Source organism: Anser anser (genome assembly GCF_964211835.1).
Source record: "Anser anser genome assembly, chromosome: 3".
In the NCBI taxonomy this organism is placed as follows: Eukaryota; Metazoa; Chordata; class Aves; order Anseriformes; family Anatidae; genus Anser; species Anser anser.
In genome coordinates, this window is record NC_139722.1 from 112,740,766 (window position 1) to 112,767,946 (window position 27,181).

The window sequence follows — 27,181 nt, forward strand, 5'->3', positions numbered from 1 at the left end:
TACACACAGCTCCCTATTAGCTTCACTGATACTGAATTTTCTGGCTATTCTGTTTATTTTGTTTTTACTGCCTGTCCACAATTTTTTGAATAGCAAAAACACTAACTGCTTTGCTTGTAAGCGGAACACCTCTGCAGTCTGCATTCCAACTGCCTGGTCTCGTTTAAGTCAGAATAAAGCAGTCAGTGCTGCCATAAACATATTAAGCGAGAGAACTCTCTATCCCCATGAAATTCAGCTACCATAGGCTTTCACCCAGTTCTGCACACAGAAAGTTAGTCATCTTGATGACTTTGGTCACCACCACATTTGGTCACAGGATGCTCAAGAAACTGTGAAGAATTCAGTATGAAGACTTGGTCTGATAGCGAGGGAGCTACCCTGGGGTACGAGACCCATACGCTTCTGTGACCAATCCCTACAGGCTCTAGCCTGGGGCTGGTTCAGCTGCTGCCTGCAGTATCAGTACGGAGTGAGCTCCTTCTGCTGCCCATCTCCAGAGGCTGAAAGGGCTGGATACCGCTGGTAGGCTTTGTAGGAAAATTCCTTGGTGGGTGCCAGGCTTGTTGTTATCTGTTGGCAAGAAGTGGAAGCCTCAGATCTTCTGCCCTCAGCAAGTTAGTGCCACTCCTGCAGCTTCCAGTACAGATCAGTCGTATTTTTACAGCACTGCAAGATGGGGAGGTGGCAGTTCTTTATTATCTGCAGTTCACCACAGGCTACAAAAGCAGCGTCTAGAAACCACTTCAAATTTACCCAGTCTACATTCCACAGTTCCTCAGGGAACTCAAACCGATTTGCAGCAACCCAGAGGAAGAGAGCAGATAATTCACGCAGCTGTGCTCAAAGCTCTGCACAAGGCAGTGTGCAGCAGCTCCCTTCCTTGGTAAATAAAAGATGGAAAAGCATCCCAGTACTTGCTAAGGGATCACTGCTCAAGGCTCTTCTTGAGGGTATCTGTGCTGTTAACAGGTTGAATAGATAAAAACAGGATTGGCTATCTAGTAAAGCATCTTTCAGTACTGTTCAGCATCTGTATTACAGCTAATAGGAGACAAATGAAACCACAAAGCTGAGATTCCAAAGAGACACTAACACTGTCTCAGCTTGGTAAGGACAGAGGAAAGACTGGGAATTAATGTAGCAGGTTTGCATATAAGTAGCCAATAAATAAGGAAGTAAGACATGACAATGTATCCATGTTTTTTTTCTTTGTTGTTGGTATTTCTAGTAGTTTATATATATATATATATATATATTCAAGGCAAAACAAACAAAAAATCCCTTTTCTTCTCCCTTATGCATTTCTGGCACAAGCGTAAGAACCACAGAGTTCTGCCTTCAAGTTAAAAAGTGGCAAACTTTAGCAAGCTGATGAGGCCAAAAGCATAGCAAGATTCATAAAGATCGGAGTGTTTTGGTTTTTCCCCCCATGGTCAATAATATCCACATTTATCCTAATTAATATTAAAACTATTAATAGATTTATTAATAGCCCAACCCGAGCCCCAGCAGGGCGCTCAGCACCACGTCCAGGCGGCTCCTGAAGGTCTCCAGGACCTGGCTTGTGCCAGGGCTGCGGCACCTGCCCAGCACAGAAGTGCTCCTGGTGTTTGAGGGGCACCTCCTGCATTCCAGTTTGTGCCTGCTGCCTCTTGTGCTGTCTCCAGGCACCACTGAGAAGAGCCTGGCTCTGCACCTCCCTTCGGGTGTTTATAAGGCATGGATGGGATGATACCCTGACCTCTTCTCCAGGCTGTGCAGCCCCCAGCCCTTTGGCCTCTCTGGCAGGAGAGGTGTTCCCGGCCCTCACTCACCTCAGTGGCCCTGCACTGGACTCTTTCCAGGTCATGTGTGTGTCTCTACTGACCTTCGGGGTGCACAACTGGACACAGTACATCAGGTAGTAATTCATTAATAACAACATTCAAATAATAATCTGTACTATTATTAAAGCCCAGAAGGACAGCATTCCTTGTGATCTGGGTCTTAGACCAATATTCACCATCACTGGACACCTATAACCATGTTTGGGATCAGACCATCCAACTATTTACCCTTTCATCTGAACTGCTGTTACTGGCCCTTTCAAAGAAAGTGGCTCCAGGATTTGATCCCACAAAATGATTCCCTGCCAGCAGCAGCTTTCACTATTTCTAATGGCCATAAAAAGTATAGGAGGGTCTCCCAGACAAATTAACGTCTACAGGTTGAGGATCGAGGACTGATCCTTTCAGTTAATAGCTCTGCATATTTCTCAGACCCAAACCAGGAACAGAACCCGCTCCTTACTACAGTAAAATCAATTTGTTTTTAAATATCAAATAATCCCAGGGTGCTCAATATTTCAAAAAACTAAACAGACAAAAGAAAAAAAATTAATAATAATTTGAGTTAGGCTCCATTTAGTGATCCTGAAATGGTAAATACCATTTATAATTAGCCTCTAGCCTCAAAATGGGAACTGGAAATGCTTTGATAAATGAATTGCAAAGCCAGCCAGCTAGTTTCGTTGTGACTTGTGGAAACACATCTGTATCCTATGCTGACATGCTGTTATTTTTTTTCACTGAAAACCACACAAATCTGAATCTAGAGAGAACAACATATTAGTCATAGTAAATGTCCTTATGCACCCTCTTTACAACCCTCACTGCCTGGAATTGTACTTGCTCACCTCTTCCAGGATGTCACCTTAAAACCTTCTCTAAACTGTGAATTTAAAGCCTTCTCTGTTCCCTGTTAACAGCTAGCATTGCTCCACTGAGATTACCTGTCAGTTTCCAGTCCCCAGATTTACACACAAGCCCTGTTTATCACTGATAATGGCCAAACCATTCTTTTGTAATAGGACTCAGTGGAGAGAGAGAACGAGCCTGGGATCCATCACAAAAAGGCACCATTCTGCATAAGCAACATCATCGCTTGGGAGTCTGAAAGCAAAAGATTGCTTTGTTACACCACAGGCATGCAAATGCAGGACATTTGACTATACTGCATTTGCTTTGTTTTAGATTTTCACTAGTACCTTGTGTGTTTGTAGGCTGACACTAATACCAACCTACAGTTTATGTCAGGATGGCCAGGTGTCTTGTTCCTGGTAGATGCCGACAAGCGACCAGGGAAGAAAGGTCTCCAAGATAAACCTCCCCCTCATTTTGCTTACATAAAGCACAGCAGTGAGTCACAGACATTGGTTTTAGGTTCGTTTTGCTTCAATCAGACAAGCCATGGGTTATTTAAAACTCACCCCATGGCTGTGTGGTGAGTGTGTGTTCTCTTCAAAAAGTAGTAATAAAGGAGCAGGGGAATAAGACACAAAGCAAACCAAATGGATGGTCAGGAAAGAACTGAACCCACTGTTTCTGCCCAGTGCTTTTACCACTGCTTCCTGCTTTCCTGACCCCCCTGCTCCACTAATGAAAGGAGAAGTACAGGGGAACAGTGGTCGGCCCCAGCTCAACACCAAAAGGTACAAAGATGAACAACTGGGGGGGAATGCAAAACAAAACAAATGCTTAAGCACCTAGAAAGTAACCCAGTGCTAAAAACCAGCTAACATGAGGATTTTCAAGAAGAAATAATGGCATTCCATTCTAATTCCTTTAGGATAATTAGCTCAAAGAAGAAGGGAGCAGTTGGTGAGCTGTATCTTGACCTTTTTAAGACCCTCAACCCTATTCCATGCAACTTTCCTATAAGCAAACAAGGTCTATATCAAATATGGTGTAGCTGTAATTATTATAAGGTGGGTACATGAATGGGTGCAAAAAATACTGCATTTGCTGGGAGCCCAATTACCAACAGCTGACTGTCAAACACGCACAAAAAATGAAAATTAGTATGACCTATGGTTCTTAGCAAGAAGAACGCAAAGGCAAAAGCACAAAATGAAACATGATCAAGCAGGATGCAGTGTCGCCGAAGACAAACTGGATGTCAGTCCTTTTCCTGAAGCAAGCATTTTGACAGCAGGCTCTTAAGAAAATACACCCTCCAGTAAGATTTCCTAGCAGCAGGGTCATGCTTGAATGCCAGGAAGCAGTCCTGCTGCCGTGCTCAGAATGGGCATGGCCTGACTCTGCAGAGGCCAGCCAGCTGGAGCTGCAGAGGTCAGGCAGACCTGCACAGGGCTAGAAATCAGACCTGGGAGGCAGGATGAACAAAGCGAGCTTTTCAGTCCAAAAATGTGAATACTGAGGTGCCATATGACCACATCCTAGACATAAAAAGCTGCTGCAGTGGGGACTGCTGATTGCTTGCCTGCCCAGCAACAGGGGAGGTGGTGGTACGGGGCGGGGGGTAAACTGGCCAAGTAACCCACTGACTTTTCACAGCAGAAGTGAAACCCTTCTAGGCCTAGGAACAGCGAACAGGCTTTCCCAGGAGCCTCAGGACTCCTGGTCTACATGCAGAGGCTTTCGAGCGCTGCTCAGAGCTGCCACCACCAGAGCAGTGGGCCCATGCTCCTGAGCGCCTGCCAGCTCCTCAGGTCTGTCAGAGCCCTCCCCAGCCTGCTGCAACACGCAGTGTCAGAAAATTATGCGTTAGAAATATCAAAAGAAACAACAGGCAGCATTCTTTTCCCAGTTGACACTTTCTTGCCAAACCATTTAAACCTGACATTTCCTGGACTAGGCCCAGATTCAGGCATTGAGACTCGAGCTGCTCAGGTGTCAGGCACTGTTTGTGACACCTGATGATGGTGAGAGCCCACGTGATGCCCTTCTGCTCACAGCCAGGAAAGGAGGACACCAACACCAGCTCCCAAACATCTGCTACTTAAGCAGCTGTGGCCTGACAGGATCTGCTCTGACCAGCCCAGGTCTTTATGCTGGGGACACATATTCAGATGTTCACAACTTACTTATTTTAAGTTGTTTTGCACTCAGTCTCAAACAATAAAAAGCCAACAGCCTTAATTCAGTCCCAGCGCTAGGAATCCTACTGTTCCAGGAAGGGTTAAGAGCCTTCAGTGCTGAGATTAAGGGGCACCTGTCAGAAACCATTAGAGAGGCTGATACACATTCTCCTGATGACTTGGCAGAAATTAAATAGTTAGATAAGCTCCCTGACTGTGAAACTTAGAAGATCTCCCTACAGCATCTCTTGTCTGCAAGAGTCTGGAACTCAGTGAAGAAGCAGCTCTACAGGAAAAGCTATGCCATCACAAAGACCATTAAACAGACACAGAAATCCCAGACACCAGGGGCTTCACTAGGCCTGAGGGTCTGCTGCTCCAGCACATACTGAAATTCAGGAGACAGGGGGGATACAGTGAAGTCCAGGTGCCCCAGAGCAGGCGACTGGCAGGAGCAGTCCTGCAGGCTGGAAAGGGAGGCAAGGACTGGCAGTCACCAGGCTTGACCAGAGCCTCCAAGCTCTGACATCTACTCACTACCACCATGGGACAGTACGTAGAAAAAGCAGCATTTTCCCAGCACTGCAAATCCAGCCAAAGGCTGACGCATTGAGGCAACACCTGCAGCACAAAAGCATAGGCTGACAAGAAAGGATAATTGACTACTTACAAAGTTAAAATCTCGGCTGCAGTTCTGTACTGAAATAGTCAAGAAAATACCCGGATAACAGGCAGGGCTACATTTTAAGAGTCCTCTGTTAGGGATCTCTGTTAGGGATGACTAAATCTTGCTGTCACATAGTTATCTGCTGAGATGAGCAACATCTGATGCTCCTGATCACTGTGGCTGTTTCCAGGCTCAAGCAATAGGCAGCAGACAATTCAAAAGCAAGTTCATTTGTTTAAACTACCCTGCTTTACACATTAATTGCACTTAATCACATGACCAGAGCCAGACTTTCTGTCGTTGAAGAAAACCAACGTAATTACATTTCATAACTTCAGCTACTCCAAACTACTGAAACATTTAAAAGCAGATATCATTTTGCCAATCTTCAGAGACCCAGTCTGATTTAACCACACCCTTACAACAAAAAGTACAAGTCAAATCAAGCTTTGACCAAACCACTAGTAAATACAGTTCTGTATTCCTATGACATATAGCCAGTATTCAGCATTCTGCAGAAATACAGGGGACGAGGCCTCCCCCCCCCCACATTGTTCCATTTGCCTTTTTCTTCCACATAACACACACCTAATATTCTTTAATAATCTAGCAAGAACATTACACTTCTTCAAAAGAGTCTCAGTCTGGAGGACACTCAGTGTATATTTGCTTTAGCCATGCTTTTTACTTTTCCTTGACTTTGCATAAATGAAGTTGAGATTACATGAGAATACTTCCTCTCAGTCAAGGACAGACAGAAATGTCAACATAAAATCACCCTCTACTCCCAGAGAAAGAACTATCCTGCCAGTTTTGCACTGGGTGAACTGTTGGGACACTGGGTTATAGCAGAAAAACAAGCAAATTTGGACTAAGTGAGCTCACAAGGAAAGTATTTTGCCTTGAGGGATGTTTACCTCCTTAAAGTGGCTTATAGGCTCTTTTACAAATACTGCTTAACCTCAACAAGACAGAGAGAGGGACAGTGAGATTTTACGCAGCAACAATGATTTCACTTTGGTGGATATACAAGTCTCTCCCTGTTGATAAAACATGTATTCAAGCCTATAGCTCATCTGCAACCATTTATAAGCACATACATGCAACAGAGAGGTATAAAAATCCCGAGATTAGCATCCCCTTCTCTCTTGCTCGTGTTTTTGTTTTGTTTTGTTTTGTTTGTTTGTTTTTTAAACTAACTTTTTAGTTGGCTTCAACTGTGAGGACAGTGCATTTTTGCTAGGGGTGAATGAGACTGTTGGGATGAATTAAATTTATTTTCAAAGTAAATTGCTACACAATGCCTCTCTGCTCTTAACCATCACCAGTTTCTAATAAATTCTTGTATGGCTACAATGCATACTTAACATATAGTTAAAATTGCCACAGTTTTGGTCCAAGGCATCTAGAAATGTATGAGCCCAACTGAGGAAAAAAAAAAAATACAAAATCCCTTATTTGCTGGTGCATGTATCATTAACAGTACTGCAGATTAAAAAAAAAAATCATGGGTAAAAAGTTCAACAACCACTGTTGTTATTTTATGGATTTTTTTTATTTTTTACGAATAACTTTGTAGCATAGCTCTGAGTTATGGTTTGGGGTTTTGTTCCACCTCCCCCCCCCCCCCCCCAAAGACAATTCAAATACTCACCAGCTTGAATTCTGCTAGCAAAGTCAACCTCACCTTCCCAGACCAGCACAAAACCCATCACTATAAACATAGATTATACATTTTTACCTTCCCCCAAAATACAGCACAACGTTCCTTACCTATTTGGTCCTCTGGAATCAGTGATTCGATTGGGGGATCAAGTTCGGAGCTTTGGGACAAATAATTCTTGACTTGGGTCATGAACTGCCGAATCGTTTGCAGCATATCGGTGCTCGAAACGTGGCACTCCTTGTTTTCCTGGAGAAAGCTGATATAGTCCTGCACTAGGCACCCAAAATAAGTGCGTTTATCTTGAGACATCTCTGCAATCTTCTTAATCATCCTCTTTTCGGGGGTCATGAAGGAACTGAAAACTCCACTAACTTTCCGTAGCTGAGATTTCACAATCTTGGGGAGAACAAACGAACTGTTTCTTTTCTTCTTGGGCTTCAACGGAGGTGCCATGCTCTCTTGGTCGCTTTCTCCCTCAAAATCCTCCAGGCTGCTGTTAGTGTCACCCTCATAGCCAAACAACGGCATGCTCCGATCGAAGTCCAGCGAGTCTGACGAGGAGGTGGAAATGCTCATGTCGCTCAGCCTCTGCCTGCCTCCATTCCGGGGTACGTGTGACTCAGAGCTGGTAGCTACACTCTTCTTGGAGGCTGCTAGAGCCGGCTCAGGCAGGGTTTCGCCCAGAATGCCAGCAGCTTCCGGGACAGGCACAGAGCTGCAGGCAGGTCGAATTACCGCTGCAGTCTTTGCGCTACCTTCCACCTCCACACAAACAGCCTGCTTCTTTAGCCGGGGAGGCGGAATAGGGGCTGGTTTATTCTGCAGCAAATCCAAGTCTCTCTCTTTCTTATGGTTGACTGTTTCTGGCATGCTCGCCTGCTTTATAGTCCTGGAAAGCTGTGGACTCGTGAGGATACTATTAATAGAAGGAGGTGGTGGCCGGGGTGGTGGGGAGCGAGGCCTCTCAGTGCCATTCAAGTCCTGAGATCTCAGGCTCTGCCTTTTCAGGCTTCCACTGACATCCTGGCTGTGCACTTTTAAGAAGAGTGGATTAATGAAACACAGCGCTCCGTTGGTCTGGCTGCACTCCAGCTCTGAAGGCGTTCTGGTTCGTATAGAATGCACTCCATTTATAAGGCAGAGCTGACGTGAGCCTTTACAAGCACTGTCTAAAGGCACAGGCCTACGGGGAAGTGAAGGATCCAGGGGGTTGCTGTTAGCCGGAGACCTCCAAAAGTCTAAAAATCATCATTGCGTTAATGTAAGAATGCAAAAAAGCACACAGATGGCTTTCAAAACATTCAGCTCAACACAAACAGCTTCAAGTAATATGAAATTCAGACAAGCTTTTATTAAGTCAAGAAAAAAATATCCCAGTGAGCCTCTAGAAGCACTACCAGACATAACTGTATGCTATACTCCTGGTGCTGCTCTTACTCATTTATATATTTCATGACCAATGCATAGTTTCAAATCAGACCAGAGAATTAGGCTTAAAATAAGCTGAGCATCACAGAAAGGAACAGAGACTAACACAGCAATCCTTAGCAATTTGAGGCTAAAATGGAGTAAAAACCAATTACTAGCATCTCAATCAGGAGGAATAAGCCTAGGTTCTCAGCTGGTATTAATTCACTCCATTAAACAGAACAGAATTGGGCTGATCTACACCAGCTGACAGCCACTTACAACAACAACAGAAATTTTCCATTTTGTTTCCTCTTAAAGTGAGCAAACAAAACTACAAATGAAAAGACAGCTCGCTTTTTCCTGCATTGGGTGCAACATAGTCTTTAGCTATGCAGAACAAATGCTGGTGTCTCCTTAGGAGTGCTGGCCTGCAGCCCTGTTTGCAATGGTGACACAGTTTGTCTGAGGTTTTAGATACTCAGCAGCACAGAAATAGACCGAATGTGCCATCCCAGAACAGCACAGGGTGGAAAACCTCTGCTAAACCAGCAAGTTTCAGCTGCTGCCTCTTGTCCCAGCAAAGCATCAGCATGTTTGTGAAACTGAGTCAACAGTAAAGCCCATCAGTTCATGAAACTAAAAAGACTGAAACCAGACAAGCCCTTGAGGACAACAACCACACTGAAACAAGTGAAGAATACCAAAGGCAGACTTTGCTCAAGTTTGCCAGTCTTGACACAGCCTCTTTTCCTCTAGTGCCAAGATACCTTATGTTGATTGTTGAGCAAAAGTAGGCCCAACTGCATGAACGCCAAATGCTCCTTGGCAGGATCCATGCCTGACAAGTGGGGCCTTGCCTACAGGGCAGAAGACAGGGAACAGCCCCTGGTGATAGGCTGCTGCCAGAGAACATATGTAAGGACAGACATATTTCTCTACGGAGTCATGCAATGCCCCTGTTTTTTCCTGCTCCATGACTCCACATCCTGCTTGCAGCATGCCTACCGCATGGGCTGTTACAAACATGTGCGAGGTAAGCACCACTGCAGGCCAAACAAGAATAGAGGCAGAAAGAGGGAACCTTATGCTTAGCATGTGAAATCTGACAGGTTAACAACAGTCTCAAGTCTTTTACCACCAGTTCTTCCTCCTGTGCTTTGCTGGGCTCTGTGCTGTTGACCTGCCTTGTGTAGTTCTCCTTCTGAGCCTAGAGCATGAAAGAGCGCTGACAGGAGCTAAGGCTCTTGGTGTTCAGAGCAGGATGTTTTGTGCCTTCTTGTTGCTTAAGGAAAGCTCACGCTTAACAGGAAGGGCCCCTTGAAGTTCTTACGCATCTCTTGGGTCCACAGCATTGCAGGACTGACTTCCTGGTGTGTTCCTTTGCATGTGGACATCCAGAACTCCATCAAAATCCCAACTTTGCTGCCTAGCTTTTGCTTACAGAAGCTGTGAGCTTAATCTGGTAGATAGTATATAACTTATCCCAAATGCAACCACCACAAAGTTGGAAGCTGATCCATCAGTCTCTCCTCCTCAGCTTTCAAAGGCATTATCTTAAAGAAACAACACACAAGACACACAGAGATGGTTCAAGAGCAAGCAAAGCATGGTGCTTTCAAGTACCAAGGACAAAGAGTGTGGTTCATCCGGACAGCCATTATGATGTCCTATGGAGATAATCTCCTATGGAAAAGACTTGCCTAAATGGTCCTTCAAGGCCTCCAGGTGTCACAAGGAGACCATCTTCATCACCTTGCATCCCAATCAGACCTTTTTCCCTAAAAATTTATCTAATGAACAGTTAAACATTACTCTGTATTCCCATGAAAATTCACACTTCCATTTAAATATCTAACCTTGCAGATGAGCAGTGTGGGAGACTTTAGTCTACTCTCTAAAACCAATCCCTGTCAGAGCTACTGCAGCAAAACTAAATGCAAAGCAATGCAACACTTCCCCAGTGTATAGCTTAGCTGCCAAGTCCCACCAAACAGTGCTAGAGAGTCTTGTGTTAACCCTGAGTTACTGAGGATCCATTTTTAAATTAAAGATGACTCAAAAATCTACTGGGACAAAAGACTGCCCTCAGCTAACCCTCCCTTCCTGCAAAAGGAAATGAAGCCATTCAGCACTTTGCAGGAGTTGCTCAATGATTCATCTGGGTTGAGCCTATGGTTCAAATCTTGCCAGGCTTTATATCTGCTGCAAGCTCAGGGTGTATTTTACACTGAGCCTGTATTTGGTTGAAGCAGTCACAGTATTTTCCACCAAACCAATGTGTTCCACCAAACCAAAGTCTGCAGATGCTATGTATACACCCCCTCCTTTTATTAACATGCTACTGCTTTAAGCCACAGATGTCAAAATCATCACTGTAAGATAAATAATCACATATTAATCTGAATAGAGTTTTATTAATAGTGAATTTCAGTTCCTATACTCTCCTGGCAGCTACAGCCAATTACCAAGCTAGTGCTTGCTCTGTGAGCCTGCAGCCAACATTTACCCTCCAAGGACAAGCTGCATCGAAACTTTGCGTGGGGATGTGAGGCTTGCTTTACATCAGTCTGAGGGCTGCACAGAGAAGGAAGGAAGGAAACAGTACTAACACGGAAAAGAATATCACCGAAGACACAGAAGGAAGGAAAACCACCAAGGTAACTGTTTGGCAAGTACACGGTTTGGCCTTCCCAGTAAGAGAAGCTTGCTTTTCCAAATGAAATTTGGATCATCAATGACCAATACGAGCTATTTACTGATATAGCCTATTTTTTCAAGCTTACAGCAATGCTGCAGGGAATGACATCTGTGTAGATAACTACTTACTCAGTCCAAGCTGAGCAATCTCTTCAAGTTCAACTTCTGTCTTTGCTGCAGCAATAGCATGAGGCAACTTCAGGGTGAACGGAAGGACATCCCTGTTGTGGAAGAGAAAAATAACAATAATTTTCAAAACAATATCCAAAGTTTTAAACGCCTTTGTTTTCAACACATGCTATGGCTAAGCTCTGATTCCTGCTTTCTTCTTGAGCTATGGCTGGTAGTAAGAGCCTTAAATACACAACAAAAACATTACCAGCCCCAGGGTTCCTTTACATTGGAAAGGAGTGTGAAATACAAATGAGTTTCAAGTCCCCAGGACTCTCGTGGGGCTCATTTCCACTGCCCCACCCTATATTTTCTCCCATTACAGCATATATTTTTACACCTGGTTTTTTTTACAAGCACACCAGTGAGATGCAAATTGTCATCTGCCTTTAATTCTTCAACTAAGCTTCTTATCTTCTGAATACACTGTTAATTGTTCTCAACGTTGAATTCAATTTTCTCAGAATAAAAAAAATAAATGAATACTTTGGCAGCTACCCTAAACAGTTCTCAGCTAGGATGTATTGATCCTATTCTGTCCCAGGCTGAAAACACACCTCATTTGAACAAGTCTTAGTAACTCATTCTCACATGCAGTTTTTCACTGCATACAAGATGGTCAATGGATGTTTAAAGGGAGATGCATGAAAGGTGATCAACAACATAAGCCAAATCTAGTGTAAAAAGTTTTTCAGACAGTTTTTAAGGGACAAAGCTACTTAACCATATGTACGTTGTGTGAGTACTACCATCAACCAACAGCATACCTCTTGTCCACCCCACTGGTACCATTACATCATCAAGCAATAGTACCTGCTGAACTGCAAAATCTGTAGGTATAAGTACCTATATAATTAAGAGTAAATGACAGCAAACAGAGCACAGGAATCCTACATACGGCTGATGCTGGAATAATTTTTATTACTATTTTTAAGGCTGCAAACAAGTCAACCATCTGTTGTAGCAAAGACATCATTTTTTATCACAAATATTCTTTTCGTTATATGTTTAATTGTTTAAAAAACAACAGCAAACAATACCAGGTTCTTGGAGCTTCAAGCAAATTCAAATCAAGCACATGAAGAAGACTGATTGGCAAGCTAAAAAGTATTTGAAGAGACACTGCCCACATCATACTACAGACAATTCAGTCTAGATCATCATCATAGACAAAATATGCAGACATAATATTTGACTCCTTGTACCTACATTGTGTACCTACTGCAAGAAATTCCCACAAAACATAACACCATCTTACCTGCTAATACAGTAGAAAGCAATGAGCCTGAATAGATCAGCAAAACTTATTCCAGAGCCCTCCAAGGAAAATGCTGCAAAGAAAGTTACAAAAAGGTACTGAGTCACACATCCACCCAGTCTTTCTTAGAAAAAGCTTAATTAAATTCATCTCTGATTTTTGCATAAAATTAGTAAGCTTGCACCATCAAACTAGCCACTGTATGGTTAACATAGAACAACTGTTTGGAGGAGTACATGTCTCTGCTAAAGCCCTTTTCAAAAATATAGTCTTGCTGGTGGGTTTGTTTTATCATTCAAAACATATGGTCTGATTTTTGGGAAACAGATCAGTTAACAGAATAGTTAATAGAATTGCACGAGTTTTTGCCAACAGACAACAAATCAACAACTGAGGCTTTGTTTTACCCTGTGTACTAATATGCCTAATTTTAAGTCTCGTTGATTACACTGACAAACCTCGCCCAAGGACTACAAGATATCAAGCAGAAGAAGCTCCTGCCATGACACAATCTAGATCTTCTACCTCAGCACATGACAGAGACCAGGACAACAGAAGGCCATTTATGAAATACAATGGCAGCATAAGACGGGTTCCTTAAGTACACAAATGCTGGTCTCTTGTAGCCTCAGATGACTTCTACAAAGGGGTGAATGTAGAGTCTGACTGCTCCAGCCCATCTTTACGTCAAAAAAGCTAAGTCACTGTGGGGGGAGGGGGGAAGATGAGGCAGATCCCCTCATTTCAGTCTAGATGGCTTGCTAGGGAAAGCCAAAAGCCATGCAAGAGCTTCAGTTACATCAGCAATACCTCTTGGTGAGTAGCAGCAATGTAATTTTGTCAGTACTCCATGTTACAAAGTCAGCTCCTAAAGCAAGGTCCCAGTGCTACCGATTATAAAGTCTGCACACAAACCAGAGCAAAACTTAAGTCAGGTACATTTTTTACCTAAACCTTACACTGAAAGACAGGTCAAGCTGGCCATTCATGTGCCTAGAAAAAGGTATTTCTTTAAGAGATGTATTAACAGTTCAGATAGTCAACACGCAAGTGACCTTGGCAGTTGGGAAGGTTGTTAAGAGGAGATGTATGTTCAGATCCCAGACTACAGTGAAAACCTCAAACAGGAATGGTGAGTAAAAAGTATCAGAAGATACTTCCCCCTTGTGGTAAAATGTTACTCATGAAAGAATTCACTAGTATAACACATGCCTAAGGACTCAACCATAGATCTCACAGATTAAATACATCTGTACTACTGCCAGTCAAGCAGCTTTCCACAAATAATAATTCACTTATGTGAGAGCGCCTACTTTGTATCTGGATAAAAACAAACAAAACAAAACAAAACCAAAAAGGACAACCCTATCACTGACAGCTTTCTCTTCTCTTTGTCATTCCTTGTTTGTAACTGGAACCAAAACCAGGCACGCAATTTTTTGTTGCTGGAGAAAGAAGGGATAGGAAGAAAGGAAAAACTCAGATGAAATTAACTTACGTCACTAATAGAAGTCAATTACAGACCCTTTGACTCAGGGCAGTTTAACTGAAATTGTCAGTGATTGTCTGCAGTTTTCACTGTCTTGTTAAAATAAACCCCTTTGCTCCATTTGCAGTTTCTGCACCACTACACTCACCACTTGCAGCTTCCTTTTTCATTTCTACATCTACAACATTTTTTTCACATCCTCTCTCAAAAGAGATGAGTGCAGTATTGTTTTGAAACTGACTGAATTCTAACATTTCTATTAGAAAACCGTGAATAAACATCAAGTCATTATTGATCTCACATCACAAGCAGTTCTAGCAAAGAGTTAAAATCCACCTATTCGTTGCATTTTAAAAGAGAACAAAAATTATAGACAAAAATTTATAGATATAAGAACAGTCACCTCAGTACAATGAAGAAATGTGAGGACAATTCATTGATAGCAGACAGGATTACAGCCTGTGTTTCTACACAAGTCGGTAACTAGACAATTACCAACTAATCCCTGAATAAGCAAGGCATAGGAGAGAAATATTCTAACCAGGTCCAACACAGACTTCAGAATATCTTCCCTTCCCCTGGGTATGCCTGACCCACTTGCAGAGTTGCCCATACAATCCTTCTTGACCTCAGCAGATGGCATGGCAGGCAGTCTGAGACACAATTTTTGTGACTGGATATCTTCTGCTGTAGGTTTCACCAACGCAGACTGCTATTGGCTTATGCAGGGTGACAAATAGCTGAAAGTTCTATAACTTAAAACTTACTGTATGTGCTTTCTTTTATTGCAAATTCTTTTAGGCAGGACCCACAGTCTCTGGGCAGACGCAGAGATATGACCTTCTTCTGTAGTCTTGCAGATTTCCGAACCAGAAATATCTGTTGTAGAGAAGGGAAAGAGATGTGGTTTTAATTTTACCCCATATGCCTTAAAAGAGATAGATAGTATAGACAAAAGGAACCATAACAACCTCAGGATCTCTGATTCCCTATACAACATCTCAGAATTTCATTCAATCATTCCTCTATCACATCCAACAGCTTGGTGTAATGCAGTAGCAGAACATTTAGAAAAGTGTTTCATCCTTTAGTAACACAGACGTAACACCAGGTCCATTATGTCCTTCTGTAAGCTCTCTATTTTAAACACAAAGCAAATCCCAGTTTTGAGTCAAGCTACGAAGTCCTGGGGAGACTGATAGTGGAGTACTCCTGTGTTGAACAAGCGCATTTGTGCAATCCTTCTACATGAGGATGGAGGCAGTGGCAGGGTGCAGAGAGAGTCCACCAGCCTTAGCTGAGCAGAGAGGGCTTGTTTTCCCCATTACAGAAACTTCAACGCAGGTACCACAAAATACTGATCTATTTCCCATTTAGTACTGCTGTTCCCACATGGAAAAATGCATCTGTTACAACCCTGTGTAGCAAGGTCCAGCTCTGGTGCTCTAATTGTAGCAGTCTAGTTCTCAGCTGCAGAAGACCCAAAACTAGTCCCCAGACATATCAGCCCAGATAAAGGGTCAAACTCCAGCTTGTCCAGCTGCCAAACACTCAGGAAGCTCTCACTTGGACTATCCAAAGCACACGCTGAAATAGTTTTGTAGGTGTTGGTTTCACTGGGTTTTGTTTGTTTGTTTTAATGGAATATATTTATGTGCCTGTGTGTGTTAATTTTATTTTATGACAAACAGTTGCATCAATAAGCTGAAATTAACTTCTTACCCCAGCAGGCTGGGCACGCAGAATTTCCATGGCTTCAGCATCATTCAGGCCAAGCTGCAGCCACACAGGATGAGTATGAAGGAGTTTGTCCAATATGCTTAGCTTGTTGGATAGGCTGTCATATCCAGAGTCACGGGGGCAGCCTTTTACAACCTTTTTCTCTGGAGAGACATTATCCATGTCTTTTACTAAACTACGATGAATACAAAACAGTGAAGTTAGATATGTTAGTCACCTATAAATAGTTGCTTAGTTCAGCAAACAGAGTTATCACAAGACTAATGGTACTGCTGGCACCCTAGGTGGGTATTTCTTCTATTAAGAATTCATATAATTAGTATACACAAGTTCTGTTATCTGTATGATTTCTCTCCTTCACTTTCCCTCAATTTAACAGTTAATTTCAAGATAAGCCTTAGCACTTAACTCTTAGCTTACTGCAGTTCAGTAATTCCTTCAAACAGATAAATATATATATTTAATCTTATTTCTTGTGCGTGTGTTGAAAACCCTAGTAACCCTCTCTTCTCCAGCACAAATAACCCGCCCTAAGGCACAACTTCACTAAGAAATCACCTACAATCGGAACATTTTTTTCAGTCTGTACTCCAAATTCTCAGCGTATTCACATTTTTCCAAGTAACGGACTTTTCCTCACAATTCAGTACTACACTTCCCACAATAAACAAGCAGGGAATAGTGAGTATATTTATACTCCCGATTCCTTTGGCTCTGGATTGACTGCTATGTAAGCAATGAAGGCAAAAGCCAAGCTAAGTGTGAATGTGTCAAACTAAGGTCATTTTTTTTTTCTCTCTGGTGTCAGGTCAGTTAAAGTTACTGCTAAATTCAGCAATAAAGGCTGCAGATGCTTGTAATGCACTAAAAATCCAATGAAACGCACTACTTCAGGAACCGTTCTTGTTATGCAAAGTTTCCTCACCATTCACGCACTGCACAACACCCAGTACAATTGTATGTGTGTCACTGGCTCAAATTCCTCATTTTTGAGCTAAAGTATATCCTGCTATTCTTTCAGAGCTAAAAATCACCACAGAACAGTTACTCCAGTAACAACACTCCTGATGCCGATATTAGCACACAGACAAAGACCAGCCCGGCTCAGGATCTGACTCAGTAAGATGTCAGGTGCAGAGGCTCTGTTTTTCCTTCTGCCATCAGAAGAGGCCCTGAACAGCAGAGGGCAATGCAGATGCATTTCCGCACTGCAAACTACTTTGCAACAATTCTGGACTGCCTTTTAGATGGGCAGTAAGTGTCACTGACAGCAAGTACTATCTTTATTATGCCAGATCCGGTAGCCAGAGCAAGTGAGGTAGAGACTTCAGCACAGGAACGCTGAATAATAAAGAAATAAAAACAAACAACAAGAACAACAACAACAAAAAAAACAATGAATCAAACGTTTCCCCCCCAGCTTTGGTCAGCACCTTACAGTGTCTCTGGACAGGGCTAGAAAGGAAAATAAACGGGGTGGAAAAGTGCTTGATCTTTCTTTCCTTGCATGGTTATATGAGAACAGTCACTATTATTCAAATTTCTCATTACCTGGATCAATTATCACTACCAGATCACCTACATGACTTCTCCCTTCTGCCCTCGTTCTCTGTTTACTTGTTTATGATGTAATAATACCTTTTAGATTTGCAAGGCATCTATAATACATGTAATACCTTACATCCTCAAGTGTCAAAAGGTGACAATATGCCTTCCAGAGACACAGAATACACAAGAAATGCTGTGTGCAGAAGAGTAGTAGTATTTACATAAGTTGTGACAGGGCTCTGAATCTGCTGCAGTACAGATTCTAGGTTCCCTTTTTCTACCATGGTCCCAGCAAAACCTAGTATTGTAGCATATGAATCTCCACAAAAGTCAAATCACGAATCACAACAGTGTTTTCATGAGCTGTTCCTCCAGGCAATTTTATGCAAAAAGCTTTCCACTCCCCTTCAGAGCCAGTAACATCAAGCTATGTTACAAACCAGAGATAGATAGAGCAAAATGAGTTACAGACACTGGCTGCAGGCTTAACTAGATACGACTTGTTTCTGTTCCTTGCTCAAGAGGTGGGCACTAAACACACTGCTGAGGGAAATGACTTCGCCTACAAAAGAAAGTTAAATCACATGCGGAAGAAGGTTAATGACTGTATCAGCTACAAGGTCAGGCACTGCTTGATACCAACAAATGACATGAAGTTAGTAAGAATTTGCAGACATACCTGGGTCACAGCACTCCTCTGCTGTATGGGTGGCTAATTGTTGTCAAACATACTCCAAGTGTTATAAATCAGAAGATGAATTTGAATGAGGACTTGCCAGATTCTTTGGAAATCCCTGGTACTTACATGCACAACCCATCCCATGTGGTCCCATCCAAGAAGGGACGCAACTCGCAAGTCCATACCTTACTGACCTATGTAAGGAATGGTCCAGCAATTCGTGCCACTAAGGGATTTGAAGGGTTAACATTGAGGCCTGGGTTCAGGTGAGAAGAGAACAAAGGGATTTCTTCAGAGAAAAACTGCTGACTCTGCACAGACGTGCAGTAACTTCTGACATCCGGCCAAGAGACCACTAGATAAGGAGGAAGAATATGAGCCTGCCCGTCTGAGCGGCCCCCGAGAGGCTAACAGACTGATAAGCAGGCGCACCTGGGAGGACTTCGGATTCGGGAAACCAATTATAATAACCCTGCCTCTTCTAGAAGTAGTAATGAATATGTATTAGCCTAGGAGCATAAAAACCAGCCGCCTTACGTAACAGGTGTGCGTCCTGGTGGAGCAGAGACTCCTGGCGCACCCAGCGCTGTTTGCTTGCCTCTATTCATTTAATAAATTGTAAACTTTGATTGTAATCCTATTTGGGACTCAGTCATTTATAACACCTAGATACACATGCAGCACTAAAGCAGCACCTGCTCCCGCCCCCCAAGAAATAAGCCAAAGATTACAAGCATCTGATCAGGACGAGACTTTTTGCTGCTCCTAAACACAACCAATTCATGTGGCTCTGATGTATCGTAGCTAGATCAGTACTAGCATGTTACTGCAATCCCCAGGAAGGTGAACTAGGAACAAGCAGTGTTCAAACAAATATTTCCTATCCAGACAGTAAAGAATAACACTACTGAGCACCACAGTCTTTTTTTTTTTTTTTTTTTGAAATTTTTCAAAGTATTTTGATTATCAATCCAGGCACAGCTAAATCTTGACACATGGAAATTCCCGAAATTTGTTATCGCTTAGTTTGTAAAATTATTTGGGACTGGGATTTGTGTGTTGCTTCTTTGGAAACAATATAGCATGGAAAGAAGAACCATACAAATTCCTCATAATCACCTGATTAATTTAAGCAAACAGAAGTTGCTGTAACCTTTGCACTAGCAAAATAAGCTGCATATTATGCAACAATTAATTTTTTCCTCTCGGTTTTTCTTTTTCATTGCTGTTTTTGCTTGGGGAGGGGGAAGTGTTGCTTGTGGTTTTTTTTTTTTTTTTTTTTTTTTTTTTAAGGCTAACTCCCAGTAAAAGACAATAAAAAGGATAAAGAAGAGGTTGAGGCCTGTAATCAGAATGATCTTCTCCCTCATACCCACAGGGCTGTAACACATCTTGATCACATAACTACAACAAAAGTGCTCCTGTCCAGCCCCATGTGAGATTTTCTTTTGGTCTCCATCTGTGTGTCTTGCTCTGACCTCGTAAAATCTAAGCTTTCAACATTTCTCCCATTTTTTGTGGGACCTGGGACAATTACATGATCTGCTCCTTACCCCTCTGTACCTTCTGCGTCTGCATTGACAGACGCTGACCTGGGGAAGAGATTTCTCTCTTTGGGAGTCAAGGTGCATCCAGCTAATGTGCCCATCCTACGAGGATGATCAATGCTGTTCCATAGGTTCACAGTGTTGCATGAAAACTGCTCTAGGATTCCCCCCCCTCTCCCCAGTGAACAGTCGAAGAATTTACCTGCACTTCTAAGAGCGTGAGAGGTGCCGTGAGAAGGACCCAGATGACCACATCTGCTCCCTTGTTATGGAGAAAGCTGGATATCAGCCCACATGAGAGAGCAGCCTTGGGTTTAGCACATCATCCCTGATGCACTCGCTAGCCAGGAAGAAAGGGTTTGTGCCTAGTCAGGAGGAAGGGCAGGGTCAGATACTAGGTTTGATGCTATAATGAAGATAAGGACTTGTACTTGAACACGCAGCAATACAACTTAACAAGCCTTGCACAACACCACTTTGCGTCCAGATTCATTGTTCTCTCACCCCACTGTTACTCAGCAGCAAGGAATATTCCTCCTGTTTGTTTCCATCTCAGTCACAAGGGCAAAGAGTGAGGCAGATGAAGTGAATCTTCATAGAACTGCAAAGGGATGAGTGTGAACGTTGCTCCAGTCCCAACAAAGGCCCAACCCACACTTAATTCAGTATGACTCCCTACTGCAGAAGCATCTGGATTTCTGTAAATCCTGCACTCTAGCAGGTCTTAATTTCACCAGCCAAGTCAATACAGTCATCTCAAACATCAGCTGAGAGAGGGCATAAAGTCTCTGAAGATTACCTCTGTGCCTCAGAAACTGGACTGTCACATTCTTCTCCATCCTGCTGAAGGGACAGGACAAAGCTGCTGAGAAGGCTGCTGAATACCTACCTACCTGCAGACTGTAACTATCTACACCTGTCAACGTTAGAGGAATCCAATGCAGAACTGCCAAGATGGTTAAGGGACTGAAACACCTATGGGGAAAGGCTGAGAGAGTTGGGACTTTTTAGCAGGCTCGGGGGGATCCCATCTGTGCCTTATAAACACCCGAAGGGAGGTGCAGAGCCAGGCTCTTCTCAGTGGTGCCTGGAGACAGCACGAGAGGCAGCAGGCACAAACTGGAATGCAGGAGGTGCCCCTCAAACACCAGGAGCACTTCTGTGCTGGGCAGGTGCCGCAGCCCTGGCACAGGCTGCCCAGAGGCGGTGGGGTCTCCTCCCTGGAGACCTTCAGGAGCCGCCTGGACGTGGTGCTGAGCACCCTGCTTGGTGGCCTGGCTGGGCCTGGGGTTGGGCCAGGTAGACACAGAGCTCTCTTCCAACCTCAACCATTTCATGGTAACAGAAGCAAGTCACTGTGCAAGACACAGAAGAAAACTACTTAAATTAATAACTGATGTGGAAAAGACGTAGAAGATTTATGCATGTAGGCTGTCCATTGCAAAACAAGTGAGGAACAAGGTTCTGCCCACATTCCCGTCACAACACCAGAGCAGGAAAGAATAAGCTGCAGCAGCTGATAGCAAAATATCCCTGAACCATTTAACAGGCACCAAATGGTACATACAAACTGGGGCTTTAGGGACTTCCCTACACAGGAAGGGCAGCAAGCTTTTTCCCCCTCACCTTGTTTACAAAGGCAACAGACACACAAGAGATTTAGAGCCCTCGAGAGAGGATGAATGCACCCTACAAGACCATCTGAATGGCCACCACCCATGGCACATTTACTCCCCTGGCTGCCCAAAGGAATGCTTAAACTCCCATCCTACATGGACCTGGGCTGCCATGCCACGCAGAAACTCTCTAGCTACCCTTTCAAAGGCCACCAGTATGGTGCCGATCAGAAAATTATCCTATTTATGCCCTTTTTCTGACAACTTCACTCACTTGCATTACTGAGATACGCGTCTGCATTGGGAAAAAGTCCAGGCATCAAACACCATGGTACCATGGAATATTGAAAATGATGACATGAGTATCCCATTTCCAACATTTTAACAAGCTTTGTTTTTTTTGCAGGGCATTTACACACTTACAACCAAAAGCTGTAGGCCCCAGTTACTTGAATCATTCTCAGTATTACTTGGGCTACAGGTGTCAAAAGAGACGTCTCCAAATATAATCAGGGAAATCAAGTGTGAAAGTCACCACACAGCCACAAAATTCACTGAAGCTGTAGACATGCATCTTCATACACTTATTTTTCTGAACACAACTGAGACCTCTTGCAAATACTGCCTTTCTAGAACTAACTACCCCGGGTGCATGTGGATATAGGCAAAGATGGAAAACTAGCAAGAATAATACATATTCCTTTTAGCTCAGATTTCTCTAGACTCAAATCCAATGCGACATTAAGATACCAACTTCTGAACAACAGCATACACAGTAATAAAAGCATCTTATATTAATTACAGTTTTTAAATAATTACGATGAAACAAAGTTATAATAGCAAACATCCTTTAGTGGAGTCTAGTTTTCACGAAGCTCTCTGGAAAACCTTAGTTGAAATGACAAATCTTGCTTTGTAGCTCTACATAACGAAGAGGTATCAGCATACTACTAATTATATAATTTCCACCACCTTTTTTCTTACATAGAAGTATGCACTTCAGAATCACATACTCATAAAAATTGACTAATTCATTTATTCAGATTCCATATTTTACATTATTTTAAAAAAATAAAATTATTGGATGGCTACTGTTTCAATAGGAAACAACTGTTCATGGAAACTGCATTATTCACTTTCTGAAGTTAACTTTACTTGCGTATTTTAATCAAAATATATTTTGTATTCCAAACTAAGAGATTTAGTTTAAAGAAAATATAAAATACTATCAGTAAAAATCAGAGAATTTAATTTGACTGATTCCAGCTAAGTGCTTCCATCAAGATCTTAGAACTAGTAAATCTTAGTCTTTTAAGTTTATGGTGCATCCGAGAACACACGAAGCTTTTTCTTAACTCAAAATTAGCTAATGATCATTGACATTAATTAGGTGAATCCACTGAAATCCAGAAAGTATCCTTTCTGCCGTTGTAAAAGAAGTGCATTGTCAAAACCTTTAAAACAAAAATAATGTGCAATCTGGTCCATAGCCAAGGACTTTAATGAGCTCATCCGTCTGATACTCTTTACCACTTGTCAACAAAGGTGCTGCTCAATGTTTTATGTTACATGAGTAACTGAAATGCAATGCAGTAAGTTTTGCAATGCAGTAAGTTTTATCACACTTCAAAGGTATTTACAGAAATAAAAGGGAAAAAATAATACACCACAGATGTAATTCCACATAACTATCTACTTTGTTAACTCACTGCCTTGTAGAAGAGCAAAACCCACCAGCTCCAGGGCTGGCCTTGACTGTGCAGTCAGGTAAGACAGAACACTTGCGTCAGCATCTCCTCTTGCAACTAGTATTTGAGTAGTAAGTTAAAAAAAAACTTCTTAACACAATAGTTACAATTTCAAATATCCTCTGGATATAAATTTATCAGACGTTAACTACCAAGAATAACAAAACCAAACCAAAATGCTAAGGTCCCCAGTATGCCCACTTAAAGTCAAATGTTTACATAACAAATTTACACAATCCACACCTACGTGACATCAGCTATTTCAAAAAGCCCAAGCTTACATCTGCACTATAATATGCATCTCAATTTTGAAGTTAACAAAATGCATCCATCTACTGTTTTTGTGTTTTAAAACTTGCAATAGACATGTAAATGAGCTAGAATATATTCCACAAAAATGTGAGCTCATAACAGTCCATATTTTCCTTGCTAGACTGAAAAGATAAATTTTATTCTGGGTTGAACCTTCACAAAGACATCTCGAGCAATGTACATTTTTAGTCTTTACAATGTGAAAGCAAAGCTCATTGCCATAAACAATAGGAACAACATTAGTAGTTTCCTCCTTTAGACATTCATCTTTGTCCTAGGTTTGTAACAAGGAAGCAGAAGTAAAGTCCAGTTGCTTTTTAGAAGGTATTAGAGCAAATACACAGAACAACTAACCTCTGGGCATTTCTCCAACACAATGGCAAATTCCTTTAACTAAGAGCAAGATTACCTACACCCTCTGTTCGCAGTATGAAAAGTGCTAGGACATAAACCACCCAAGAGATCAGCACAATAAAAACATTCCTGCCATGGCGCACCTCCAGGAACTTTGAGAATAAGCATTTTAATCACCTTTGCAAATCTGCAGATTCATCTTCCACTGCGAGATCTGTCTGTACCATCTCGTGTTTCAGTTCTCCGATTTCTGAGGCAATTGTGTCAATGAGCTAGAAAGGGACAAAAATAATATGACGTCAAGTGAGTGGAAGAGGTGTGGAAAAGAAGCCTGGGCAAGTTTAGTCACCAGAGATTATAAACTGTTTTTTAATCATTTCCTATTTGGACTTCCCCTTGCAAAGGAAAAAGTAAGGGTTGGGAACACTTATAATTGTTCTTGGAGAAAGAATAATTCCTGTTTTGTACCTATACAAAACCTTCTTCCAGGCTGGTCAGCTTTGTGGATTTTTTTGGGGGGGGTTTTTGTTGTTGTTGTTAACATATTAAATCTGCTGCCTCAACAAACAATCAGACTACACAATAGCCTAAAAAGTAAATGATTTGATCAATTGTAGCAGTAGCTTTCTCAAATAAAAAGACAGTTTGAAGAGTTTCAGTTGCATGAGTTATTTCAGAAGGTACACTAAGCCAGCATTACAGTATTTCAGTGGATGAAAAGTAACAAAAACGACAAGGAAATGGGAGCTGCTTTTCACATTAGGCCTTGGATTGCACTTGAACAGAAGGACTTAATTAAAAGAAAACTGCACTGTAACACTTCAGCGCATGTGGAACACAATCCTAGCTCTGGACACTAGGGCAGGAAACTCATTTTAAAGTAGGCAAGATTAGCAATAAGGCTGCATACCGAGAACTGTAGCATTGGCTAGCCAGATGTCTGGGAGATGCTTTGTTGAGAACATGGCAGAAATTAACTGTGAAGCTCACAAGACTCGCTGCCTTGAACATTCTTTGCAGCAACTGCATAAAGTTCGCCCATCAGGCAGCACAGTGACAGCATATACATAAAGCCTGGTGCAGCGTTCATCATTCCTGCTCAGAGTGGACCCTGATGTAAGGTTCCCAGTGATGTAAGCTCCACCACCACCCCAGCACCTCACAGCAAGCAAACTAAAATCCTGGCAGATGAAGCAAAACCAGCTTTCCACTCCAGTTAAAACAGTTGTCCTCTTGTCACCCATGATGCAGCTCAGTATAGGAGCTCTTTCCAAGGCTTCTCATCATCAAGCAAGTTTTTTGATACCGTTTTACATATTTTCTTCTACCTCAGAAATTCACACCCTCCTTTATCACGCAGCTTTACTCTGATTAATTCAAAGCTGCAGGCTCTATTTACACTAGGCCAACTCCAATCTGTTTATTTTAAGTGAGAATTAATACATGCTACGTTGACACCACAGGCCTCTTTCTTTCAAGGTCATCACTCCCCACAGTGCTGTACCACCATTGATACAGCTTACAGAGATCTTCCTCCTGCTGCCTCTCAAACACCCCGTGAGTCACTGCTGCGAGGTGTGAGCAATGCCTTCCTGACCACAAGGAGCAGCTGCGAAGGAACCCGTGCTGCTCTGACAGACCAGAGCAGCTCCATGCAGGACTCAGCACCTCACAGGACACACTCCCACCAGCACGGCACCTCAAAAACAAGCTGCGCTGATGGAGGGGGAGGAAGGACCAACCTCATGCTATGGTGTGCTGCCCCCAAACACGGAGGCTCTGCTCCATTCCTCAGGCTGGTGTGGCTGTTTGGCCAGCCCTCAGGAAGGAGGTGGTTCAGTTTGCTGAACGGCAGGAGGGTTGCCGCTTCGACATCGGGCTAGTTTTCCACTGGTGTCTTGATCTGAACCTGCTCTCAGAGGGTGTGAGACAAGCTCCAGAGCAGGCTGCAGGAAACAGAGCCTCAGGCTGGGAGGAAGCCTGCTCCTTTCAGCAGGTCACTAGATACCATCAGCCCCAGGGTGCTGCCACGTCCCATTTCACAACCAGCCTGGGCCTTTGGGCTCGTTGTGCTGCCTCAGAACAGAGACTTATGCCCCTGCTTAGGCATCCCAAACTGGTAATGACATCAGACACCCCAAACTCAGGAATCTGACCAGGATGTGTCTGCAATTCAGACCATTCAGCTTTTTCAGCCATCTACTCACTAACAGGAAACATGCTTTTGGACTGACAATCACAACAAGAAAATTAACTACCAACCTCCGCAGGGAATAAGAAACCGCACACTCCTATCGTGTACTGTATTCAGAGAGTGTGTATGGGCATATGACAACTCCCAGGTTATTTTAAAAAGAAAAATATTTGATCAGACTAACACCTGAAATTATGACAAGCTATGCCAAGATTTCAAGTCAAACATTTAAAGAATGAAATTTATGTAAAATTTTTAATAACCTGATTGTTTTGTAGCCAAAGACTTCTGTAGATCTGTACTTTTTCTTTAAAACAGGAAGAACAAACTAGAGATGATGCGTACTTAACCAGTTTTTGGTTTCTCAGCAGCAATCCTTTTGTACCTGTAAGCAGAGAACACTGTTCTCCCACTTTGCTTCATCCACTAATTGAGCTCATAGTTAACTTAATTCAAAACACAGAAGCTGATCAGAAGTCTAACAAGACAGAAAAATGCATTTTTCTTTCAAGCTGTGATTAAATAGTAGAAGCGGAAGGATCACCTCTATTAGGTCTCAGTCAAGAATGATCTGTTGCGACCTGTAGCTGCAGTAAACACTCACATTGTTCCATTAGTTTCAAACCCAAGTGTTTTCATAAACTTTCTTACAGTTAGTTTTAAATAACTAAGAGCACTCTAAAACATTGACACAATGTATTTCTTGTTATTGTTATCAAGATATATGAAATACAAGTAAAAAAATGCTAATAAATGTATGTTGTGAAAAATATACAGTACAAAGATATGATTTGCCATTTTTACATAATGAGTAACAAGTATACAGAAAAAGCAGAACATTCTTTTGGTGAACAAAATCCGTTCCAGGTCTAATTACAGCCTACCAGTTACCTAAAAATTTTCCTCTTCCATTTTAAAATCACATTTCATAAGTGACTGAACTGTAATACGTATAGACAAAGGGTTTGCTTTACTTCAATAAATAGATTTGTTTTTAAGTATCTGCTATGCTTCCCCAGTCTTCATTTATAGTTAGATTTGTTCTAGTGCAATGAGGTAGACAAATGCTCATACAAGCTGCTACTGCTAAATAAGATACACCAATGAAGCAAGTCTCACTATGTTACCTACAGCTTTTGTAGTCTTATCCCCTCCAGTTCTCCTCCAGCTTTTCATTTCAGTTCATTTAAAACAGCTCTGTTTTAGCACCATTTAACTCTTTAG

At 42.3% G+C, this 27,181-nt stretch overlaps 1 protein-coding gene across 27 annotated transcripts in view; it reads right to left on the reverse strand.

Moving 5' to 3' along the window:
• RIN2 (Ras and Rab interactor 2) overlaps positions 1–27,181 on the reverse strand; it is a 349,998-nt gene that overhangs the window by 11,541 nt on the left and 311,276 nt on the right. For 24 of the 27 annotated variants that reach the window (XM_083832276.1, XM_083832271.1, XM_083832253.1 and 21 more), the window contains 6 exons: positions 23,941–24,035; positions 15,942–16,134; positions 14,987–15,098; positions 12,731–12,803; positions 11,431–11,522; positions 7,302–8,432 (listed from right to left, as the gene is read on the reverse strand). In XM_083832276.1, the coding sequence (XP_083688402.1) occupies positions 7,302–8,432; positions 11,431–11,522; positions 12,731–12,803; positions 14,987–15,098; positions 15,942–16,134; positions 23,941–24,035 (1,696 nt within the window). Of the gene's footprint in view, positions 1–7,301; positions 8,433–11,430; positions 11,523–12,730; positions 12,804–14,986; positions 15,099–15,941; positions 16,135–19,935; positions 20,077–23,940; positions 24,036–26,220; positions 26,324–27,181 lie in introns of those variants that run through there. The other 3 variants (XM_083832267.1, XM_083832269.1, XM_083832268.1) reach the window with 3 other exon arrangements.